Source organism: Raphanus sativus, chromosome 4, assembly GCF_000801105.2.
Source record: "Raphanus sativus cultivar WK10039 chromosome 4, ASM80110v3, whole genome shotgun sequence".
Lineage (NCBI taxonomy): Eukaryota > Viridiplantae > Streptophyta > Magnoliopsida > Brassicales > Brassicaceae > Raphanus > Raphanus sativus.
In genome coordinates this window covers 52171508-52191591 of record NC_079514.1, presented here as the reverse complement: position 1 = coordinate 52191591, position 20084 = coordinate 52171508, and the positions used below count along the sequence as shown (strand labels likewise).

Below are 20084 nucleotides of genomic sequence, written 5' to 3'. Positions count from 1 at the left end.
GGTTTCACTCCCACGCGCTTTGAAGGAGAAAAGCGTCCGAAAGTGGGTGAAATTGTCACCTCTCTCTGTCAGGTTATATATTATATGGTTAGTTTCTCAGCTCTTTCTCTTACAATTGACATTCCACAAATCCACCCAATTTAAAAAGAGATGAAGTAATATACAAGGTACTAGAAATAATTTTCTAACAAACTTTGTTCAAAATGAAAAGTTTCGTTTGACTTTATGCTTTTATTAATCGTTGCTTTTGGTTGTGGAAGAAATGTTTGTTTGACTCTTTTCAATTTTTGATCCACAATTATCCTTATGCCAAGAAGGTCACTGGTTTATATAAAGATCAGGGACACGCTCTAGCTAGTTATTCCCATAAACAAATTAGAAAGAAACAAATAAAAACAAAAACAAAAAAATCTGAACATGTCTCGTGAACTCAAAGTCTTGCAAATGTTTCGTCTTATGTTCTTTACTCTCTCATTATTTACGTACTGCTCCAACGGCAAACTGATCCCAGAGGGAGCTGCAGTTCTCGACTCCAGCGGTTTCGCCGTTTTGACGAATACCACGAAGCATTCCTACGGTCGAGTTTTTAACGACTACCCCTTTAACCCGAACCAGAATTTCAGCTTCAACTTCTTCTTCGCGATCGTCCCTGAGCATAACCATCAAGGCTCACACGGTATGGCTTTCGTTATCTCTCCCACAAGAGGCCTCCCCGGAGCTTCCTCTGATCAGTACTTAGGAATATTCAACGAGACAAACAACGGTAAAGCTTCTAACAACGTGATAGCTATCGAGTTAGATATACATAAAGACGAGGAGTTTGGTGATATCGATGATAATCATGTTGGTATTAACATTAACGGTATGAGATCTGTTGTCTCTGCTTCAGCTGGTTACTATGATAGTAATGATGGAAGCTTTAAGAATCTTTCTTTAATCAGCGGAAAGGTAATGAGGCTTGTACTCGTTTATAGCCAACTAGATAAACAGCTCAATGTTACGTTAAGCCCTGCTGAGCTCTCTGTTCCGCCGCTGAAACCACTTTTGTCTTTAAACCGAGATCTCTCACCGTATTTTTCGGATAGTATGTACTTTGGGTTCACTGCATCGACTGGATACACGGGAGCACTTCATTATATGTTGGTCATGTTCGGCTCTGGCGACACCGGCAGTCTACAGTGGGATCTTAACGCAATCCCCATCCTACCTCCTTATCCGAAGAAATCGTTCGACAGAACAAGAACGGTTTTAGCGGTCTGCTTAGCCGTATCCGTAACCGCTGCGTTTATGGCCTCGTGGATCGGTTTCGTCTTTTACTTGAGGCACAAGAAAGTTCAAGGGGTTCTTGAGGAGTGGGAGATTCAGTATGGACCTCATAGGTTTGCCTATAAAGAGCTTTTCAATGCCACAAAGGGTTTCAAGGATAAAAAAATTCTAGGAAGAGGAGGTTTTGGTCAAGTCTATAGAGGAACACTTCCAGGTTCTGATGCAGAGATCGCTGTGAAACGGATTTCACATGGTTCAAGTCAAGGAAAGAGCGAATTTCTAGCCGAGATATCGACCATCGGTCGGCTTAGACATCCGAATCTAGTCAGACTTTTGGGGTATTGTAGACATAAAGAGGATCTCTTCTTGGTTTATGACTTCATGCCCAATGGAAGCCTTGACAAGTGTCTAAACCATACCAACACGAATGAGAATCAAGAACGGCTCTCTTGGGATCAACGTTTCAAGATCATCAAAGACGTTGCATCTGCTTTGCTATACTTGCATCAAGAATGGATACAAATCATTATTCACCGGGATATCAAACCGGCTAATATTCTCATCGATCACGAAATGAATGCGAGGCTAGGAGATTTTGGATTGGCTAAGCTGTATGATCAGGGGATCGATCCTAAGACATCTAAAGTAGCGGGAACTTTCGGGTATATCGCACCAGAGTTTCTAAGGACAGGAAGAGCTACGACGAGCACTGATGTTTATGCCTTTGGGCTGGTTATGCTTGAAGTCGTTTGCGGTAGAAGGCTGATAGAGAGGAGACAAGCGAAGAACGAAGAAGTTCTTGTGGATTGGATACTAGAGCTCTGGGAAAACGGGAAAATATTTGATGCGGTGGACGAAAGCATCCGTCAAGAACAGAACAGGGGAGAGATTGAGCTTGTTTTGAAGCTTGGTGTGTTGTGCTCGCATCAAGCTGAATCGATTAGACCGGATATGGGTGCGGTTACGGGGCTCTTGAATGGCGTTTTGCAGCTTCCGGATAATCTTCTTGACGTGGTAAGAGCTGAGAACTTGAGAGGACGGCATGAGATATCAATGGAAGTGCTACTTGATATATATTCAGTGAGTAGATTGACGCTTACACGTTCATCCACCTCTCTTAGACGCTGAAACCTGAAAAAGGTATATTTTTCTTACGTAACTTTATGTTTATGAAATTGTATTGGGATAATATATGTCTAGTCATAGTGATTTTTCACAGATATAAATATCTATAAAATAAATATATTATAATAGTTAATATTTTATTTTCAGTTTTAATCATTTTACAACTTATATTAATAATAATATTTTGTTTTCAATAGACATGTAGTTTTTAATATATAATATCTAATATGTTTAGTTATCATTTGAGTATATTATATTTCATGTATTTCTTCTAATTTAACTATAATATTATTTTTGTTTTCAATAAATTTTTTTTTTTTTAGTTTTGTTATTTGTATTTCGGTTTATTCTCTAAGATTAAAAAATATTTTTAATAAGATCCAAAATAGTTTGTGTATTTTATTAGAAAATGGAAATTAGTCTGCGTATTTTTTTTTTTTAAAAATTCTTTTTGAGAATCATCGATTCTTTTTCAGTATTATGACGCAATCCAAGTATTGTTTCTTTTTCAATCTGTCCACTGTCCAGATAGAATTACCTTTAGGCTTGTCTGAATGGATTTTAACACGAAAAATTGTTGAATGATGCTTATTTTTTTCTCAAATCACAAAACAGAAAAATGTGGGAAAAGAAGAGCAATAAGTCAAGAAGCTGTTGAAAATTGCTATGTTGGTATGTTAAAGTCTTTGTAAAAGTCTTTTAGTTTACTTGTTGCAGTAGTGTAAGTATAAGGTCTTGTTAGTTTTTGTATTTGATGCAGCATCTACATGTAACAATTGGATGCAACATTTAGATATTTCATTCAAATGTTTATTCATTTTTATAGTCAACTAGGTGACCGGTCCGCACCCTGTGCGGGCAATGTACAATTTCAAAATAAGGACAAAATACTGGTCGGGGTTGGAAGTAACGGATTATATATCATAAGACCACCTATTTTGGAATAAAGCATTAGGCTGAGTGCATATGATGGTAGTCAATATTTTAAAAGGAGGAGATGGAACAAAGTAACTTGGGCCTCAAGAGGTAGTCAATATTTTAAAAGGAGGAGATGGAACAAAGTAACTTGGGCCTCAAGAGGTTGTTATTGTGTATATGTATAATTGCAATGTTCGGATAAAATATTTTGTTTAGGCATCAATTTTTTATTTCAAAATCGATAATTAATAGTATATATTTAGAGATGACTACATATTTTACATTATCAGTAATTAGAATTGGATGGTATATATGCTATGATGAGTTTTTTAGGTGAAAATTTTTGTATGCATGAATTTGAGGCGTAAAATGTATGTAGACACATTAAAAGAGAAGATAATAAATTTGAAAATATTATCCATAAATTGTATAAAGTATTCAGTACAATTCTCGATAAAGAAAACAACTTCAAGGAGAGACCTGAAAAAAAATCATTTTGTAAGAAATTGGACGGGTATTTTTGTATAATTTGAAAGATTTACAAATTTGTAAATTTTATCTTCTCCGGGCACAATATTAAATTAACATACCATGATCAAAATAGTGAGAACACTTTTTTCCGAGAATGAAATAGTATCGATCTTCGTAGTCATCACCACCCATCTGCCAATACAAAAAAAAAACAATTGTAACAATTTATATATTTTAAAAAAGATATTGGAAAAAACTGGTAACAATCACGTACCCTTCCTACGGAATATTTTGAAAATCTTGTTTGTAGACAACATTCAATGTTTTTGTCTCGGCCTTCCTTTCTTTACCAGTTATTAGGATTTTTAATCCAGATCTCGACTTAACTCTTGAAAGTGCAACGTAGAGCTGACCATGTGAGAACACTGGCCTAGACAAAAACAAACCAACACTTTCTAGTGTTTGAACTTGACTTTTGTTGATGGTCATCGCGAAAGCCAGTGTAACGGGAAACTGTCTTCGACGCATTCTGAAGGGAAACTTTGTGTCAGGTGGACTGACATACATTCTAGGAATCCAGACTTTGTCTCCAGCAGTACTATTTCCAGTTATAATTCTACCTTCTATAACATGTGGGAGCAACTGAGTAACAATTAGCCTAGTACCATTGCATAAGCCATCTACCAAATCCAAGTTACGGAGACACATAATAGGAGCACCAACCTTCAGCTTCAAATTATGTCTAGGCATTCCTGCCACTCTAACACTGTTCAAAAACTCTGTTGGATAGGTAACATTTTCTTCTATATCAACATCGGATGGGATTATACTGTCAGAGCTAAGGTAAACCTTGTATTCACCTGAAAGCACGTGTAAATCATTTACTCTAGAATAATGTAAAAAGTTAGTCGAACATAAGAGTAAACAGAATCAAATGTTACCTGGCAACTGCGAAAGCATGTAATCATTTATTTTATCAACTTCATCATTTGTGGGTGTGAGAATGGCTCGATGTCTATACAAATCCTTATCTTCTGAGGTTTGAAAAGCTTGTCCATAAACCTCCTTTGCAATAGTTTGAATCGGATCTTCTCCAATATTTTTGATCAACAGATCAGAAGGGATGTCAATGTCAACCTGACCGTCGTTTGGCAAATTTATTTTTCCATCTCCAACATCCAAAATCCATTTTGAGAAGGATTGAAGGTCTTTTGCTGCATCATCAGTAAGCCCAGCGAGCAATCTCATGTTTTTTGTTAGCTTCAGAACTTTGCAGTGCTCCCAAAGATATGACGAATTAAGAGCTTGCAAAACAGTCTCTGCTCTACCACCTCCAGGTATGACCGGTAAAATCTGTCTGAAATCTCCACCAAAAACAACTACTTTACCTCCAAAAGGTTTGTCTTCAGAAGATCTTATAATATCACGCATAGAACGATCCAAAGTCTCGAAACAGTGTCTGCTCATCATAGGCGCCTCATCCCATACAATGAGCTTTGCTGCTTTAACTAATTCTGCACGATCTGATCCTGGCTCCATTTTCTTGCAAGTAGTAAACTCGTCGGCATCTATCGGAATACCAAACCTGGAATGTGCGGTTCTACCTCCTTCCAACAATAATGCAGCAATTCCACTGGATGCGGTATTTAGAACAATCATACGTCTAGATCGGATTGCTGATAAGAGTGCTCTATATACGAAGGTTTTACCTGTGCCTCCATAACCATAAAGAAAGAACACTCCACCGCTATCATTTAAAACTGCATCCAAAATCTCGTTGTAAACCCCTCTTTGCTCATCTGTTATCATCGCCATAAGTCTTTCATTTTCTTTAGCTGATCTTCCACAACATACTTAAGCTCATCATCTATAAGGCGATTGCCGTTGTAACAACCAAAATCATCTGGCTTGGGCATTAGGGGCCATTTCTGGAGGCTACGACCATTGCTAAGCAAATGATTTTGAATCTCGGTTAGAGCAATGTTTTTGATATGATCTATGGTCAAGTTCAACTCTGAAAATTTGAAAAATTAATTACATAAGAGAGACCTGATTTAAAACATATTTCGTTTAATAAGAAAAAATCTCACCGGGATTTCCAGTTTGTCGTCGTTTCTTGTAGAGAATATCGTCGGTTAGATACTCCCAAGTAGCTTCCCACACAACATGAGGCTGAGATAATGTTTTGGATACCAACATTCTCGAAAAAAGCTTCCTCGCATACGTGCCAGAACTATTATCACTACAATCTTTGATAGCTTCTATGTATTCCTTGTCATCATCCATCAAACCCAAAGCATAGCAAGCATCTTCGTATGTAGAATATACAACACCATCAACTGTTCTTATATCCTCGTACGATTTCGGCCCTCTTACCCAATTTAGCATTACTCTTAAGAAATATAGCTCATCTTGTGATGGATTAATATGTGCAATCCTCCCTATCGCAAAGCCTCGTTTACGTGGTACCCATTCTCTCATACTTGCTTTCCAAACAAATTTTGTTGGAAATTCGGCATATGTCAAATCTCTTGCCTCTGGATATTTTTGATTTGCTATGAACCACGCCAGAAACATGGATTGGTTGACAGATTTTTTCTTGAGGATACTCTCAATAGGTTCATCTTCATCAAAAAACACCAGCTCCTGATCAGGGAGATGAAATCCAATTTTCTCTACAGAAATAGTACGAAAATGTGTAGGAAAAGCAAGAACCCGCCACGATGACTCGCATGCAGTTATATATCTAATATAGAAATACGATAAACATAAATTAGAAACAACAATCGTAGACCTTAAAATGTAAAAGAAAGTAGTATTTAATTTTTAATAATGTAATAATTTAATTGTAAAAACAATGTTTTATTATTATTCTATACGATAGTATATATATTTGTCTAAGGATATACTTTAATAGATTATGCAGTTATTTTCGGTTCATGCACACATAGAAACTAAGTAATAATAATAAATATAATAATACCTGCAGTCGTAATATGTTTTGATTTCGTCGATGACGCCATCTTCATCTTCTTTATCCATTGCAGCTGAAGCATAATCAGGTCCCTTATGGATATATTTGAAAAGATACTTAACAGCACGCGTTTGGATGCACCACTCGACATTCATATGCGCGTGATATCTAAGCATGAGGTTTCTATTGTAAGGTACAACATATCCATTGTCTAATCTGATTCCATTTTTCTCAATGAACCTACCATCAATACGACGCATGTAAGCTGAAAATCCATTTGCGTCAATCGATGTCCTGATGTTCAGTCGTTTCGGAAACATCTTAGAGCATTTACCGTTAACCATACATACATTATCCTTCTTTGCTGGACCGCAAGGACCATGCATCATACAATCCCCAACGATTGCATACAGGTCTGGATCTACCGTCTTGTCAGGTATCTCAGCCGATATAATAGTGTCTATATGATCAGCTGTTGGAAATTTGGCTCCATTTTGCATGAAGACGAGAATATGAGCGTGTGGCATTCCTCTTTTCTGAAACTCAATCGTGTACATTACTGACAAAACAGAAAAGAAAACAAGAACAGACATTTTAACTGATGAAAATACTATCTAAAGTAGTTCCTTGAAAAACAAATAAAAAAACACCGGCATTAATGTTACAAATTTGTTAGGAGATTTACCTGCAGAAACTGGACCAAATAAGGAGCCGTCCTTGTTTGTCAAAAACTCAATAAGATTATCGAGTTTCATCTTGAAAACTCTACACAAAATTTCAGGTCTGTCTTCGGTGGTAAGGTTATATTTTTTCAGATACCTTGTAACTTCAGGCCATTTTGGATTGCACGTAAAAGTGATGAAAAGATCTGGAAATCCATAGTACTTGCACAAAGCCATGGCATCGTAGTAATGCTGCTTCATATAACATTTTCCTCCGGTGAAAGTTGCTGGGATGAAAATTCGGCTCCCTTGCTCAGCCATCTTAGCTCCGCCTTTTGCAGCTGCCTTCTGGATTGCATCATAACTAACTGACCGGAGTTTTTTCTGATTCAGCCATAAGTAACGCAGTCTACTCGATTCTATCATTGTGTAGGCGTCCACAAGGAACTGATGAAACAATCTTCCGGATCTCGTAATCGTGGGTGCTTCCCCCTTCCTCTCTAAAATGCGAAATGCAAAGTATTCACGCATAGTTACATTTTTGCGTTTTCTCCCAGCCGTGTCTTCAAAACCAATTGGAATATTTAATCGAAAACCATCCTCTCCATATGGAAACAATAGTGGATACTGCAGAGGCAAATACGCCGGATGTAATTCACTTATCCTTTGCAACTTTCCACTTGTACTCTCTAGAACAATATCTCGGGGCTCCATATTTAAAACAAAATCTCCAGGTATCAAAGCAGCAACTTCATTTGCAGTGGGCAGATTATGGGTCCGTCCATCAGATTGCCGACTTTCAATCAACCTCATCCTATAACCTGTTGATCCTTCCACGTCGAACCTATCTCTTGCAGATCTAAAAGCCTTAACATGAGGATTATACTGATCTAACATATTCTGCAGAAGAAGAACAAGTGGTTCTCTTAGTTTCTTAGCGCTAGCTCCGTCCGACCTGTCCAGTATATTAAGAATAAAAAATAAGTTCAAAAATTGTAGACAAACTTGCAAATTCCTAAAATATAGTCATAATAAGTTCAGAAAGCCTACAAAATTACCCGGCATAAGCGTCAAGTCTATTTTTTATCTCATTTAAAGTATCAATGATATACAGCTGGGAGAATTTTGGAGCTTGTCCAGGCTCGGGAACTATATCACCAATACGATGATAGTTCTCACCGGACATTCGAAAAACAAATGGTCCACGACCATTGTTAATAGAATGATCTATCTTCTTCCCAAGTGATGTGAAAGAGAACATCATATTGTAAGCTCGTATAAACTCTCGATAATGTTTACTTAATTCGTCTCCTTTGCATAACAAATACATTAACTCCATTGGAGGATTCGCGAGGCGAGGAAGCACAACTTTTCCATGTTTACAACACATTGAGAAGACAGGTTTCTTGCTACGACGGCGTTTTCCAATTCTTTCACCATACCACATGTATGCTTGACAAAACCTACAATTCCAAACTGGATCCCCTTCGTCGTAATAACCTATATAAAAAATGCTCTCATTACGATAAAAAATAACTAATAAATTGTTATTTATTATCAAGAGATTGTACAATTTTGAAGTCATCACCGTTTTTTTGTAACCCTATAGTAATAGATGAAGTAACGGTATGATTTTCTTGTTGTGGGATATATTGTGGTGATGGGTTTATCAAAGACTCTCCACCAGGATAGCCATTGTAAGTCTGATTGTCGTCATATTCATCTTCATTTTCAGACTCACTCTCTATTTCATATCGATTATTGTAAGCTGCGTGAAAAAGTAAATCACAACATATAAAATCGAATATCATCAATGAATATAAATAAATGTCTAAGTTTATAGATGGAAAAGACTTTATACCTTCAGGATGGTCCTGTACGATGAACCTTGGTGGAGGAATGAATTCATTTGTTTTGTTTTGGTTTGGACACTGAGTAGCTGGAAAAGATTGATTTAAACATATAAACGAATGTAAGTATGTTAGAATTTCCTGAATTTGGTAAACATCTACAACATTTAAATTGCTGGAGGAACATCATATTATTAGGATTAAAACAGGGTCAGTAATACCTTCAGGATTTGAATCTGTTTCAAACAATTGTGGAAGACCAGAACTCGATGGTCCTGTAATGTTCGAACCTGGCCTTGCTGTTTTTGGAAAAGTATAAGTTTAGTCGCACTTTAGATATAGTATCATACAATATATATGCCTTCATTATTATATAAAACCCGTTGTTACCTTTCTTTTGTTTAGTTTTTGAATTCACCGATGGAGGTGATCCAATTATCTTACGTTTCCTGAAGCAAATGTTAGTACTCCCGATAATAGATTTTTGATTACCAATTGAAGCTAAAAGATGACATTTTATTATTATAAGAAATTTTCTCTCAATCAGAGTACATTATTACTATTGTCTTTACTATTAATTTAAAATAATACTACTTTAAAAATAACTTATGTTATCGGCCGTGATTAGTTACCGGTTTCTATACTCGATGGGTCCATGTTGGTTACAGAGCCACTGCCATTTGAGAGATTTAGTGAAGTTTGGGTTGAAGTACAGGAACCTGCAGACGTAAGTACAATAACCTTTGAAAATAAGAAATGCAATATCGAGAAATGTTTGCATAAGTAGCACTGGAAAAGAAAGTATTACCGATATTTGGTACAACTGATGGCTTTGTTGCCTTGAAAATCCATGTCACTGTTTAATTAAACGTAGATCATGGTCAGAAATGTTTTGTTCTTTGGCAGATTAACAAAAATCAACGTCCGCAAAATCAAACCGAGAAGAGAGTAACCTATATTTGTGGTAGTAAGGCCTATTGTTCTTTTGTTATTCAGTATTTCCTTTCTCGCTTTTCTAACTTGCTGTGTTAATCCAGGTTTAGGCTCCGATGGCTGTGGATTAATGGATCGAAACACTTGATTTGTAACATTATGAAAGGGGGTTCTAAAAGGATTGATTGTTGTTTCTGGTGAAACGTTTGTGATGGATGACTTTTGTGTTACATTCCTCCTTGGAGTATTCTCTTTGTCATTGATACCTATGTTATCAAAGTGTGGCAGCAAAAACAATCATTATTAAAAGTGTGTCACTTAAAAATGTCTACCAAATTCTTATGAAATATATTTGTTTTAGAGAATTTTATTTTCTTTGTATAAATTTTCAATACGAATCGGTTACATATACTCAGTTATATATACACGGTTGTACGAAAATTATAATATATTCATAAAGATTTATATTTATTTTAAGGAAAACATACCAATTTTTTTAATCTTTGGTGGTTTCTTCCCACTGTCTGTTCCCAGTAGATTACTTCTCTTCATGCGTCAGACTTTTCAGATATTGCTTATGTCTTTTGTAAGAACAGGATTCTAGCTATAGAATTTTCCGAATGCAGTTAGAAAAAAGGCTTCAACAAACTTATATAGTTTGACAGAAAATGAAGACTATGGAATTCAGAAGACGACATATTTAATCAATATAATAAAGATAGATTGAAGACCATTAGGTTTTACCATCATTTGAAATATATGCAAAATCAATTGTTGCCAATTCTAAAGTTGGTATTAATTTCTTACCGTGTTTATATTCCTTGCGTAGGTGAATATGATATTTTTTCGGAAAACAGTTGATATTTCTTTTGATTGGACGAATCATCTGTTGTTAGCTGTGTACATTTATTGTAAATGATTGTTTCTGTAAGTTTACCATATATAGAACCCCCATATTTTTTCACCTTAGATATAAAATTATTTTTGGGATCTAAATTGCAACTGATTGGGTTATTCTTTCGAAAATTTTTTAAAGATTAAATGTGCTATGATCTCTCCCAAAATGGTATAGTAGTTGTTTTATAAACCAATTATATTAAAACAATTTATTATTCATTGTTAAAAAACAAAAACGCACAAGGAAAATAATGGAAAACATAATGAAATTGTTTAAAATAATGCCAATAACAAATAATTGCGTAAACGGTTGTACTTTCAAGTGCATAATGACTTCAACTTTCTTCCTTCATTTTGTATTAGCAATGATTTTTTTAATACTCACTCGTCATCCGAGTCATAATCATGAAATATGACAACATGTGGCTGCATAAATAAATAATTTTGTTAGAAAATGTAACTATACTAAAAATAGTTTATATAAGAGTAAAAACAAAACTTACATGTGGATGAAAGAGTTCGATTATTTCTGCATTGTCAACAACTGAATCAACAACATATGCTGAATTTTGTTCTTTTTGACCATTAGATTCGATTGTCAGCATAAATAGAATTTTCCTCCCAATCAATTCAGTTAGAGATTGTGGTACAAAATGTGAATTTTCCTATAAAACATAAGTATTCATTTACGATGTAAAGTATCGAAATAATATATTCTAGGCTACTCTGTTGTTCACGGAATGTTGATCCTCTAGGCTACTCTGTTGTTCATCTTGGCTTTTTCTTTTAGACAATGGAGTTCCTGATAAACCACCTGAACCAGAAGAAATATCATCTGAAGACTGCAGCATTAGGACCTAGAAGGAAAAAGTTTAACCGATCAGTATTACGATAATGTAAGAATTAGCTGAACTATACAGACGAATGAGAACAATACCTGTTTAACTGGCAAAGCAGCAAATTTCTCAATCAGTTCACGATCAGCAGTAGCAATTCGAACAACATAATGAGAGCTCTTTCCTTTGATGTTATCAGCATCCACTGAAACCTCAAAAAGGATTCTCTTGCCAAAAAGGTCGCTAACAGCTTCTGGTAACAAGTCTTCATCTAGATTCTACAAGTAAAAAGGGAAAAGTGAGGACTCTAATTTATACATATAGTAATAATTTCCTCTTTTATTTAAATTTGACGGTACCTCATCATAGAGTTCAGCGGCAGAACGACGCACAAGCACTTGAGCATTGCCATCAAACAAAAGAAAGTTTGCCTCACCGGTATCATCTTTAACGTGGACAATTAATTTAAACCTGAGTTACCAATAAAAGTTTAATATTTAGTAATTACTGGATAACGTACACCATAATTATACATCATATAACAAAAACCAGAATACTTAATTATGTACGCGTTCAATGAAATACCTCGGAATGACATCAATGTGTTCTTTATCACATGTATTACAGTAGAACAAGGGACGGTTGTCATCATCAACATTGGTTGTAGGCATAACTTTTTTGTTGTGGTATTTGCAACTTAGATATTGCCAACCACGCTCAGTATCTATGTTTTCAATAGTCCCCAAGGTGACAAAAGTTCCAACCTATTCAAGACAACAGCATGTTAGTAGGATTATTAAAATTAATAATTTACATTTAATAAAAAAAAATAGTGTACGTCTAACCAGAGTACTGTCAACGATATCTCTTATTGTTAGCCTCTCATTAAGAACAAAAAACCGGGCACGAACAGATGTAGCACTAGCAACACTCCATTGGCTACTATCCTTGTTTGTAATAGCAAGTGAATCATCAGGAAGACTACATAGATAAAAAGACATAATTTTATTTTAGAGTCCAATTTAATAACATATTTTAAAAAAACTTGCATTTTTTATTACGTACCACAATTTAAACTCATCAACCAATGAACACGTTGGGTTTAGCAAAATTTGGGTGGAATTAAACCCGCTAGATATGGAGTAAACCCCTGGAGAACATTCATCATATTATATTGTCTGCGAGTAATAATTAGAAACCTTAACAAATCAAATTACATACCTTTCCACTCTTTAATGGAACAGAACCTGATAATACAAATTATCATAATGGACATGTTACTCATACTGTAGTCGTATACTTGTTTAGCATAACCACCCCACAGAGTACACATGATCTTGACATTACTGAAACGAAAACGTAGATAAAATGTAGAGTTTTTTAACTTTGTCAAATATAACCAATAATAATTGAAATTTCAGCTTACCTATGGTCACGTAGCTCGATCAAAAGCCTCATGTTATCTTTGCCTTTAATGCTTTTGTTTTCCAGCGACCCAAAGTTAACGATTTGTCCAATTATATCTAAATTTATTACATAAAAAAATAAGAACAAAATTAACATAACATGACAGAGCATTAATTGTGTGCTAAAATGACTCACCAACTAAGCAGCTGCTATCAATCTTTCCTTCCAGAATATCGGTAAAATCGGCAAAATTCTTTTCAGGAATTTCACTTGGAAAATCTAAAGCTTTTCCAACAAAAGTGGTTGGATAGAAACCAATTTTGTACAGATGTGGAGTTGTACGATATTCACCAATTGCATCGAAGACCTTGAACAACTGGACGACAATTGCATCTTCCTCATGTAGCCTTTCACCATATTTTTTGATGAGTTGTTCTCCAACTGAAGCATGAATTCTTGTCCCCTGAATACCAGTCAAAATAATAATAGTATTAAACAATAAACAAAATCTTAACATAAAACTGTGTGTTCTTCACTTACTTCTCTATCAGCAAAAACCATTTCAATAGTGTTTCCTGATTCTTTGTTGTAGTTCTTCCACAACCGAATAATCCTAACTTCAATACGGGACGTATCTTTACGGGGTTTTAATTCTCGGACCAAAGATACTATATTTTTGGACTTTGCGAGCATCGCCATTTTCGTTTCAAAATAGAAGAATGGTTGAGTTGCTTCAAGGCCACTTTGTACTCTATATATAGTCCTTTGATGGTGTAGAGTATTAACGACGCAAAAAATATTACTTGCGAGACTTGCGCAAGTAATTGGGTATAATAAGGTATGTAAATTAAATGACTAATGATTAAAGGAAACCTAATAAATTTGTAAAATTAATCACGAATATGCATTTTATACGATGCGAAACTTGCGCAAGTTTTCAATATAAATAAGGTATGTTGATAATAATTAGTTTCTTAATAAAATATGAAATGAATTTGCCATTAAGAGATTTAATGATTAGTTGACATTTTTTAAATTTCTTCTGCAAGCTATGATTAATGTTCGCCATTGATTACGATTTTTGCGCAAGAAATAATTAGTGCGTTTGCTAATTAATGTCACTTTCCAATTAAAAGGTCGATGAAAAAAATAAATCAAAAAGAAAAATTAGAAAAACTGGACCAATAGAAACGCGAGAATTCTCGTGAGAAGAATTCTATGAGTGCCACGTGGCATTTGTACTTCTCTTTTAATATACAGGAGGATATTTACATCCATATATAACATCTAGATGTTAAGTTGTTTGTTTTTCAATTTCATAATAGCATTTGAATTCTATTAGTTAAAATGAATAAAAGGGCATGTTTTTTTATTAATGAACTAATTATAATAATCAAATAAATTATTTTGCATTTTTTGCAGAAAACACAATTTTGCTGATTTTGATTGGAAAATAATATTGTGATTTTAACGAAATATAAAATTTGCGGTTTTTGCGGAAACACATTTTTTTCGGGTTTTGACGGAAAAACATGTTTTTCATGTTTTGGTGGAAAACATATTTTTGGGTTTTACATGAAAACACGGCTTTCGGATTTTTCAGGTTTTGAAAAGAAACCACAGTTTTGGCGGGAAACCATGGTTTTGGCGGAAACCACGTTTACGGGGTTTAGCGGGAAAACATCGGATTTTGGCAAAATTGCATTTTGCTGATACTGTGAAAAAACTCATTTTCAGGTTTTACAAAAACATGTTTCTCGGATTTTCATGTTTTGGCGGGAAATCATGTTTCAGGGTTTAGCGGGAAAACTTATTTTTAGCGTTATGACAGAAAATTGTATTTTGTTTTTTTTTTTTGCAGTAAAACGAGTTTTCCGGTTTGGCAGAAAAACACATTTTTCGGGTTTTAGCCGAAAAACACATTTTTCGGGTTTTAGCAGGAAAACATGTTTCTCAGGTTTTAGAAAGAAAATGCGTTTTTAAGTTTTGGCGAGAAAACACGTTTTTACGTTTTTGGAATGTTAACGGAAAATACGTTTTTGGGTTTTGGCGGGAAAATGTATTTTCCAGATTTTGGTCGGAAATCGAATTTTCGATTTTTGGCGAAAACGCATATTCGGGTTTCAGCGGGAAAATGTATTTTTGGATTTTGGTGAAAAACTCTTTTTGAGTTCTGATGAGAAACCCTGTTTTTATTTTTAGTTTTGGAAGAAAAATACATTTTTGGGTTTTACTGAAAGAACCTGTTTTTGGGTTTGCCGAGAAAAGGTATTTTTGGGTATTGGCAGATTTAAACGTGTTTTTCATTATATGCGGAAATACGTGTTTTCGGATTTTGACAAAAAAATACATTTTTTTTTTGCATTTTGCTGATTTTTGCGAAAAAAACTTGTTTTCGGGTTTTGGCGAAAAAATACGGTTTTCAGTTTTTGCAGGAATACATGGTTTCTGTTTTGGCAGAAAATTTCAATTTTCTGATTATAAATATTATTTAATAATTATAATAACTAATTTAAATTAATTTTTATATTTATATTAAGAGTATTTAAATCTTTTGAAATTTGAGATGTAAATATAGTATTCAAATTCTACTTTTTAGCATCTCAAATATTTAGATATTCTAAATAATATAGATTTTATATCTAAAATGTTTCATCTAAATACGGTTTTGGCGTTGATGAGACAATGGAAAAAATAAAACAATGGGATTTGAGTTATTGTCCCATTGTTTTATTTTTTCCATTTTAGATATAAATCTATATTTTCCATTGTCTCATCAACTCCATGAAAATATTGTCTCATCAACTCCATTAAAAAAACTAAAACTCAAATCCCATTGTTTTAAGTGATATTCTAGAGTAGTTTAACAAAAATCACCTAAATCTCTGCAACTTATTAAAATCATCTAAAACTCCATTAAAAATCAAATCACCTCAAATGTTGAGTTTTAGTTTTTTTGAGTTATTAAAATCATCTAAAACTCCATTAAAAAATAAAACAATGGGATTTGAGTTTTAGTTTTTTTAACTAAGAAACTCCACCCAAACACTATAAAATCACCTCAAAACTTTAAAACTCCACAACTTAAAATATTTTCAATAACAGTGGATTTCAGAGTACTTTACGAAATGTCAAGTTCAATAACAGTAGATTTTAAATGAGTTTTTAAAATTCATGTTTGAATAACAGTGAATTTATCGTTTTAATACAAATCACCTGAAACTCTCGGTTGAATACACCCCCTAAAGAAATAATATCTGAAAGCTAATATCTAGATACAGCATTTGGACACAAAAACGAACATAGTCAAAAGAATGAGATACAGTATATATGGAGAGAGAGTATTCCTAAGTCTATATTAAAAATAAGTCAATATTGAGAAGATAGAGAATGTTCTATTTTCCCTATAAATATGTAGTGGTCAATGTTGTGTAGTGTAAGAAAGCGAAAAATCAGTTCCTCCACCACTTCATTCTAAGCTTTCAAAAGTCCAAAAACTGTTTTCTCTATTCTTGAAAAAGAACACAAAACAGAGTAAATAAAAAAGTGATGAAGATGGCCTGCAATTTTCTGCAGTTTAGAACAAAACTGTAATGATAAAAATAATTCAGTAGCACCTATTGTCCTCAGTGCTGTGTAATATTATTGCGAAGTAAAAAAGCATTAACGGTTTTATTTTATGGAAAAATTGACAATGTTCTAAGAATTTCTTGCGGAAATTGTATAAACATACTGTCGAAGTTGCCAATTTCATTTGAAAATTTCCTACAATGTAAGACAAGAAACCTGGGACACAATACTTTTCTATTGGAAGATCATACATTCAAATTTTTGTTAAGAGTGAGCCAAATTATGTTTAGACAAACAAATCGCAGAAGTTGTTATGTATCCACTATTAAAACATCAGACATCAAAGATTCTTGGCGAAATGTAATATCGAAGAGAGCTACACTAGTCTTGATCCAATCAAGTAACGCATAAAATATTAAACAGTATCCATATGAGACTAGAGAATACGTAGTATTGTGTATTAGTATTTAGTATTGTTTATACCTAATAAAGTAATAAACAGACCAAAAAAAAGAAAGATAATGAGCTGTGTTGCTGCTATTACAATTTACAAAACATATTATCAATTGTGAATATGCATGTCTCAGATTCGTAGATCTTAGTAACCAAAGAATCAACTTTCATTTCAATATTCAGCGTGCATGTGAGACTAAAGAATCTGTATACGTTGATGTACCCAAAGAATTCACATCAAAAAGCAGTTCCATTGGTTTCTCCTGACAGCCTCTCAACTTCTCATCCCTCACCACATCAAGAAGATTATCCGGAAGCTCCGAAACGCCACTCAAGATCCTCATAACCGCACTCATAGCCGGCCTAACTGATGGAGCTTGATGCGAACACAACACACCAAGCTTCAAAACAAGCTCAAGCTGTCCTCTGTTTTGTTCTTGACGTATGTTCCCTTCTACCGCAACAAGAATGTCTTCTCCTTTCTCCCAAAGATCAAGAATCCAATCCACAAGAACCTCTTCGTCTTCCCCTGCACGTCGCTCTATCAACCTCCTACCACAGACTACTTCAAGCATAACCAGCCCAAATGCATAAACATCAGTGCTGGTAGTTGCTCTACCAGTTCTTAAAAACTCTGGTGCGATATAACCTAACGTTCCCGCTACTTTAGATGTTTCCGGATCAAAACCCTGATCATACAGCTTAGCCAATCCGAAATCCCCTAGCCTTGCATTCATCTCATGGTCGATAAGAACATTAGCCGGTTTGATATCTCGGTGAATGATGACTTGCACCCATTCTTGATGCAGATACAGTAAAGCAGACGCAACGTTTTTAATAATCTTGAAACGTTGCTCCCAAGTAAGCCGTTCTTGATTCTCATTGTTGCGGTAATACAGATACTTGTCAAGACTACCATTAGGCATGAAGTCATAAACCAAGTAGAGATCTTCTTTATGCCTACAATACCCCAAAAGCCTTACAAGATTTGGATGTCTAAGCCGACCGATGGTCGATATCTCGGCTAGAAACTCGCTCATCCCTTGTCTTGAATCATGAGAAGTCCGTTTCACCGCGATCTCTGCATCAGAACCCGGAAGAGCGCCTTTGTAGACTTGACCGAAACCTCCTCTTCCGAGAAGTTGTTTCTCCTTGAAACCCTTTGTGGCGTCGAAAAGCTCCTTGTAAGCAAACCTATGAGGTCCATACTGAATCTCCCATTCCTCAAGAACCTCTTTGACTTTCTTGTGCCTCAAGTAAAAGACGAAACCGATCCACGAGGCGATAAATGCAGCGATTACTGATGCAGTTAAGCAGACGGCTAGAATGGTCTTTGTTCTGTGAGATGCTTTCTTCGGATACCGTGGAAGGACTGGTAGCATACCAAAATCCAGCCTCGGAAACTCGATTTCTCCACTGATGAACCAACCCATCATGTAATGGATTGCACCAACCCAACCAGTAGATGCAGTGAATCCAAGATACATTTCCTCTTCTAGCAGATAGGGAGAGAGGTCTTTGTTCAAGGACAAAAGCGGTTTTCGAGGCGGAACAGAGATGCTAGCAGGGAAGAGAGTAACGTTGAGCTGCTTATCAGGTTGACTATAAACTATAGAAAGCCTCATTACCTCTCTACTAATCAAAGAAAGATTCCTAAACTTTCCATCTTTATCATCATAGTAACCAGCAGAAGCAGAGACAACGGATCTCATACCGTTAATATTAACCCCAACATGATTATCATCGATATCACCAAACTCCTCGTCTTTGTGTATATCTAACTCGATAGCTATCACGTTGTTAGAAGCTTTACCGTTGGTAGTTTCGTTGAATATTCCTAAGTACTGATCAGAGGAAGCTCCGGGGAGGCCTCTTGTTGGAGAGATAACGAAAGCCATACCGTGTGAGCCTTGCAGGTCATGCTCAGGGACGATGGCGAAGAAGAAGTTGACTGAGAAAGATGTTGTGATGTTTGTTGATGAGTTTGTGAATGAAACTGGGTCGCTGTCGAAAGCTTGACCGTGTGTGTGTTTCGTTGTGTTGGTTAAAGTGAAGTAGCCGTTGTAGCCGATTCCTACGGATCCTGTTGGGACGAAGTAGCCATGAGAGATGTGAAACAGAGTAAAGAACAGAGCAAGAACTGCTCTAAAGAGAATAAACATTTCTTGATTGTTTATTTTGTTTTGGTTTTGTTTTTGTGGAGATGTCCATCTTCTGTGATGTTATTAGGTTGAGAAGAAACGTGGAAACGTGAAAGGTTTGGCTCTTTAGGCATTATTGCTAGGCAATCTTGGTCAATATTTGCAACTAGAATTGATGTTGTATCTTTAATCCTTTTACGTCACAGTAATGTGAAAGCATCAAAGCAGATATAAAATGAAATATCAATTTCAACAACGAAATATTTTTTTGTCAGCCAACAACGAAAGTTTTGACTAGAGCATTTACTATATAATAAGTTGTTGGCATTGAAATAGTATATAGTATCAATTCTCATGGTTGACCTTCAGAAGTTTCATAAACATAATCAATTACGTATCAAAAGTATATACCTTTCAAAACCCAAAATACAATATAATATGATTCATCTTGTCAAGCAGTTGTATATATCTAGCTAAGTAACTCTTAACTCTATAATAGTCCAAATAGTTGTGGATAGAAAGGGAGAAGTAACTCATGAGAAACTTACTAATTAACTATACAAAAATGTGAGCTACAGAAA

The 20084-nt window shown here is 35.1% G+C and overlaps 5 protein-coding genes across 5 annotated transcripts; 1 reads left to right on the top strand and 4 right to left on the bottom strand.

Moving 5' to 3' along the window:
* The first annotated feature begins 221 nt into the window (after nt 1–221).
* LOC108852616 (L-type lectin-domain containing receptor kinase V.5-like) lies at nt 222–2406 on the top strand. The gene has a single exon (XM_018626116.2). The coding sequence runs from the start codon at nt 418–420 to the stop codon at nt 2392–2394; it is 1977 nt and encodes a 658-aa protein (XP_018481618.1). The 5' UTR covers nt 222–417; the 3' UTR covers nt 2395–2406.
* A 1653-nt stretch (nt 2407–4059) lies between these two features.
* Nucleotides 4060–5589, bottom strand: LOC130511445 (uncharacterized). The gene is made up of 3 exons (XM_057008435.1): nt 4843–5589; nt 4722–4728; nt 4060–4640 (listed from the first exon to the last, which is right to left on the bottom strand). The coding sequence occupies exons 1-3, from the start codon at nt 5587–5589 to the stop codon at nt 4060–4062; spliced, it is 1335 nt and encodes a 444-aa protein (XP_056864415.1).
* LOC130511444 (uncharacterized) lies at nt 5586–10118 on the bottom strand. The gene is made up of 11 exons (XM_057008434.1): nt 10075–10118; nt 9899–9985; nt 9657–9715; nt 9488–9565; nt 9278–9355; nt 9005–9184; nt 8475–8916; nt 7440–8371; nt 6764–7313; nt 5871–6526; nt 5586–5794 (listed from the first exon to the last, which is right to left on the bottom strand). The coding sequence occupies exons 1-11, from the start codon at nt 10116–10118 to the stop codon at nt 5586–5588; spliced, it is 3315 nt and encodes a 1104-aa protein (XP_056864414.1).
* Nucleotides 10119–11812: 1694 nt separating this feature from the next.
* On the bottom strand, nt 11813–14038 carry LOC130511443 (replication protein A 70 kDa DNA-binding subunit B-like). The gene is made up of 10 exons (XM_057008433.1): nt 13880–14038; nt 13535–13802; nt 13359–13455; nt 13154–13278; nt 12998–13082; nt 12778–12913; nt 12518–12696; nt 12292–12403; nt 12034–12210; nt 11813–11953 (listed from the first exon to the last, which is right to left on the bottom strand). The coding sequence occupies exons 1-10, from the start codon at nt 14036–14038 to the stop codon at nt 11813–11815; spliced, it is 1479 nt and encodes a 492-aa protein (XP_056864413.1).
* A 3302-nt stretch (nt 14039–17340) lies between these two features.
* LOC108851613 (L-type lectin-domain containing receptor kinase V.5-like) lies at nt 17341–19605 on the bottom strand. The gene has a single exon (XM_018625068.2). The coding sequence runs from the start codon at nt 19522–19524 to the stop codon at nt 17542–17544; it is 1983 nt and encodes a 660-aa protein (XP_018480570.1). The 5' UTR covers nt 19525–19605; the 3' UTR covers nt 17341–17541.
* Between the last annotated feature and the right edge of the window lie 479 nt (nt 19606–20084).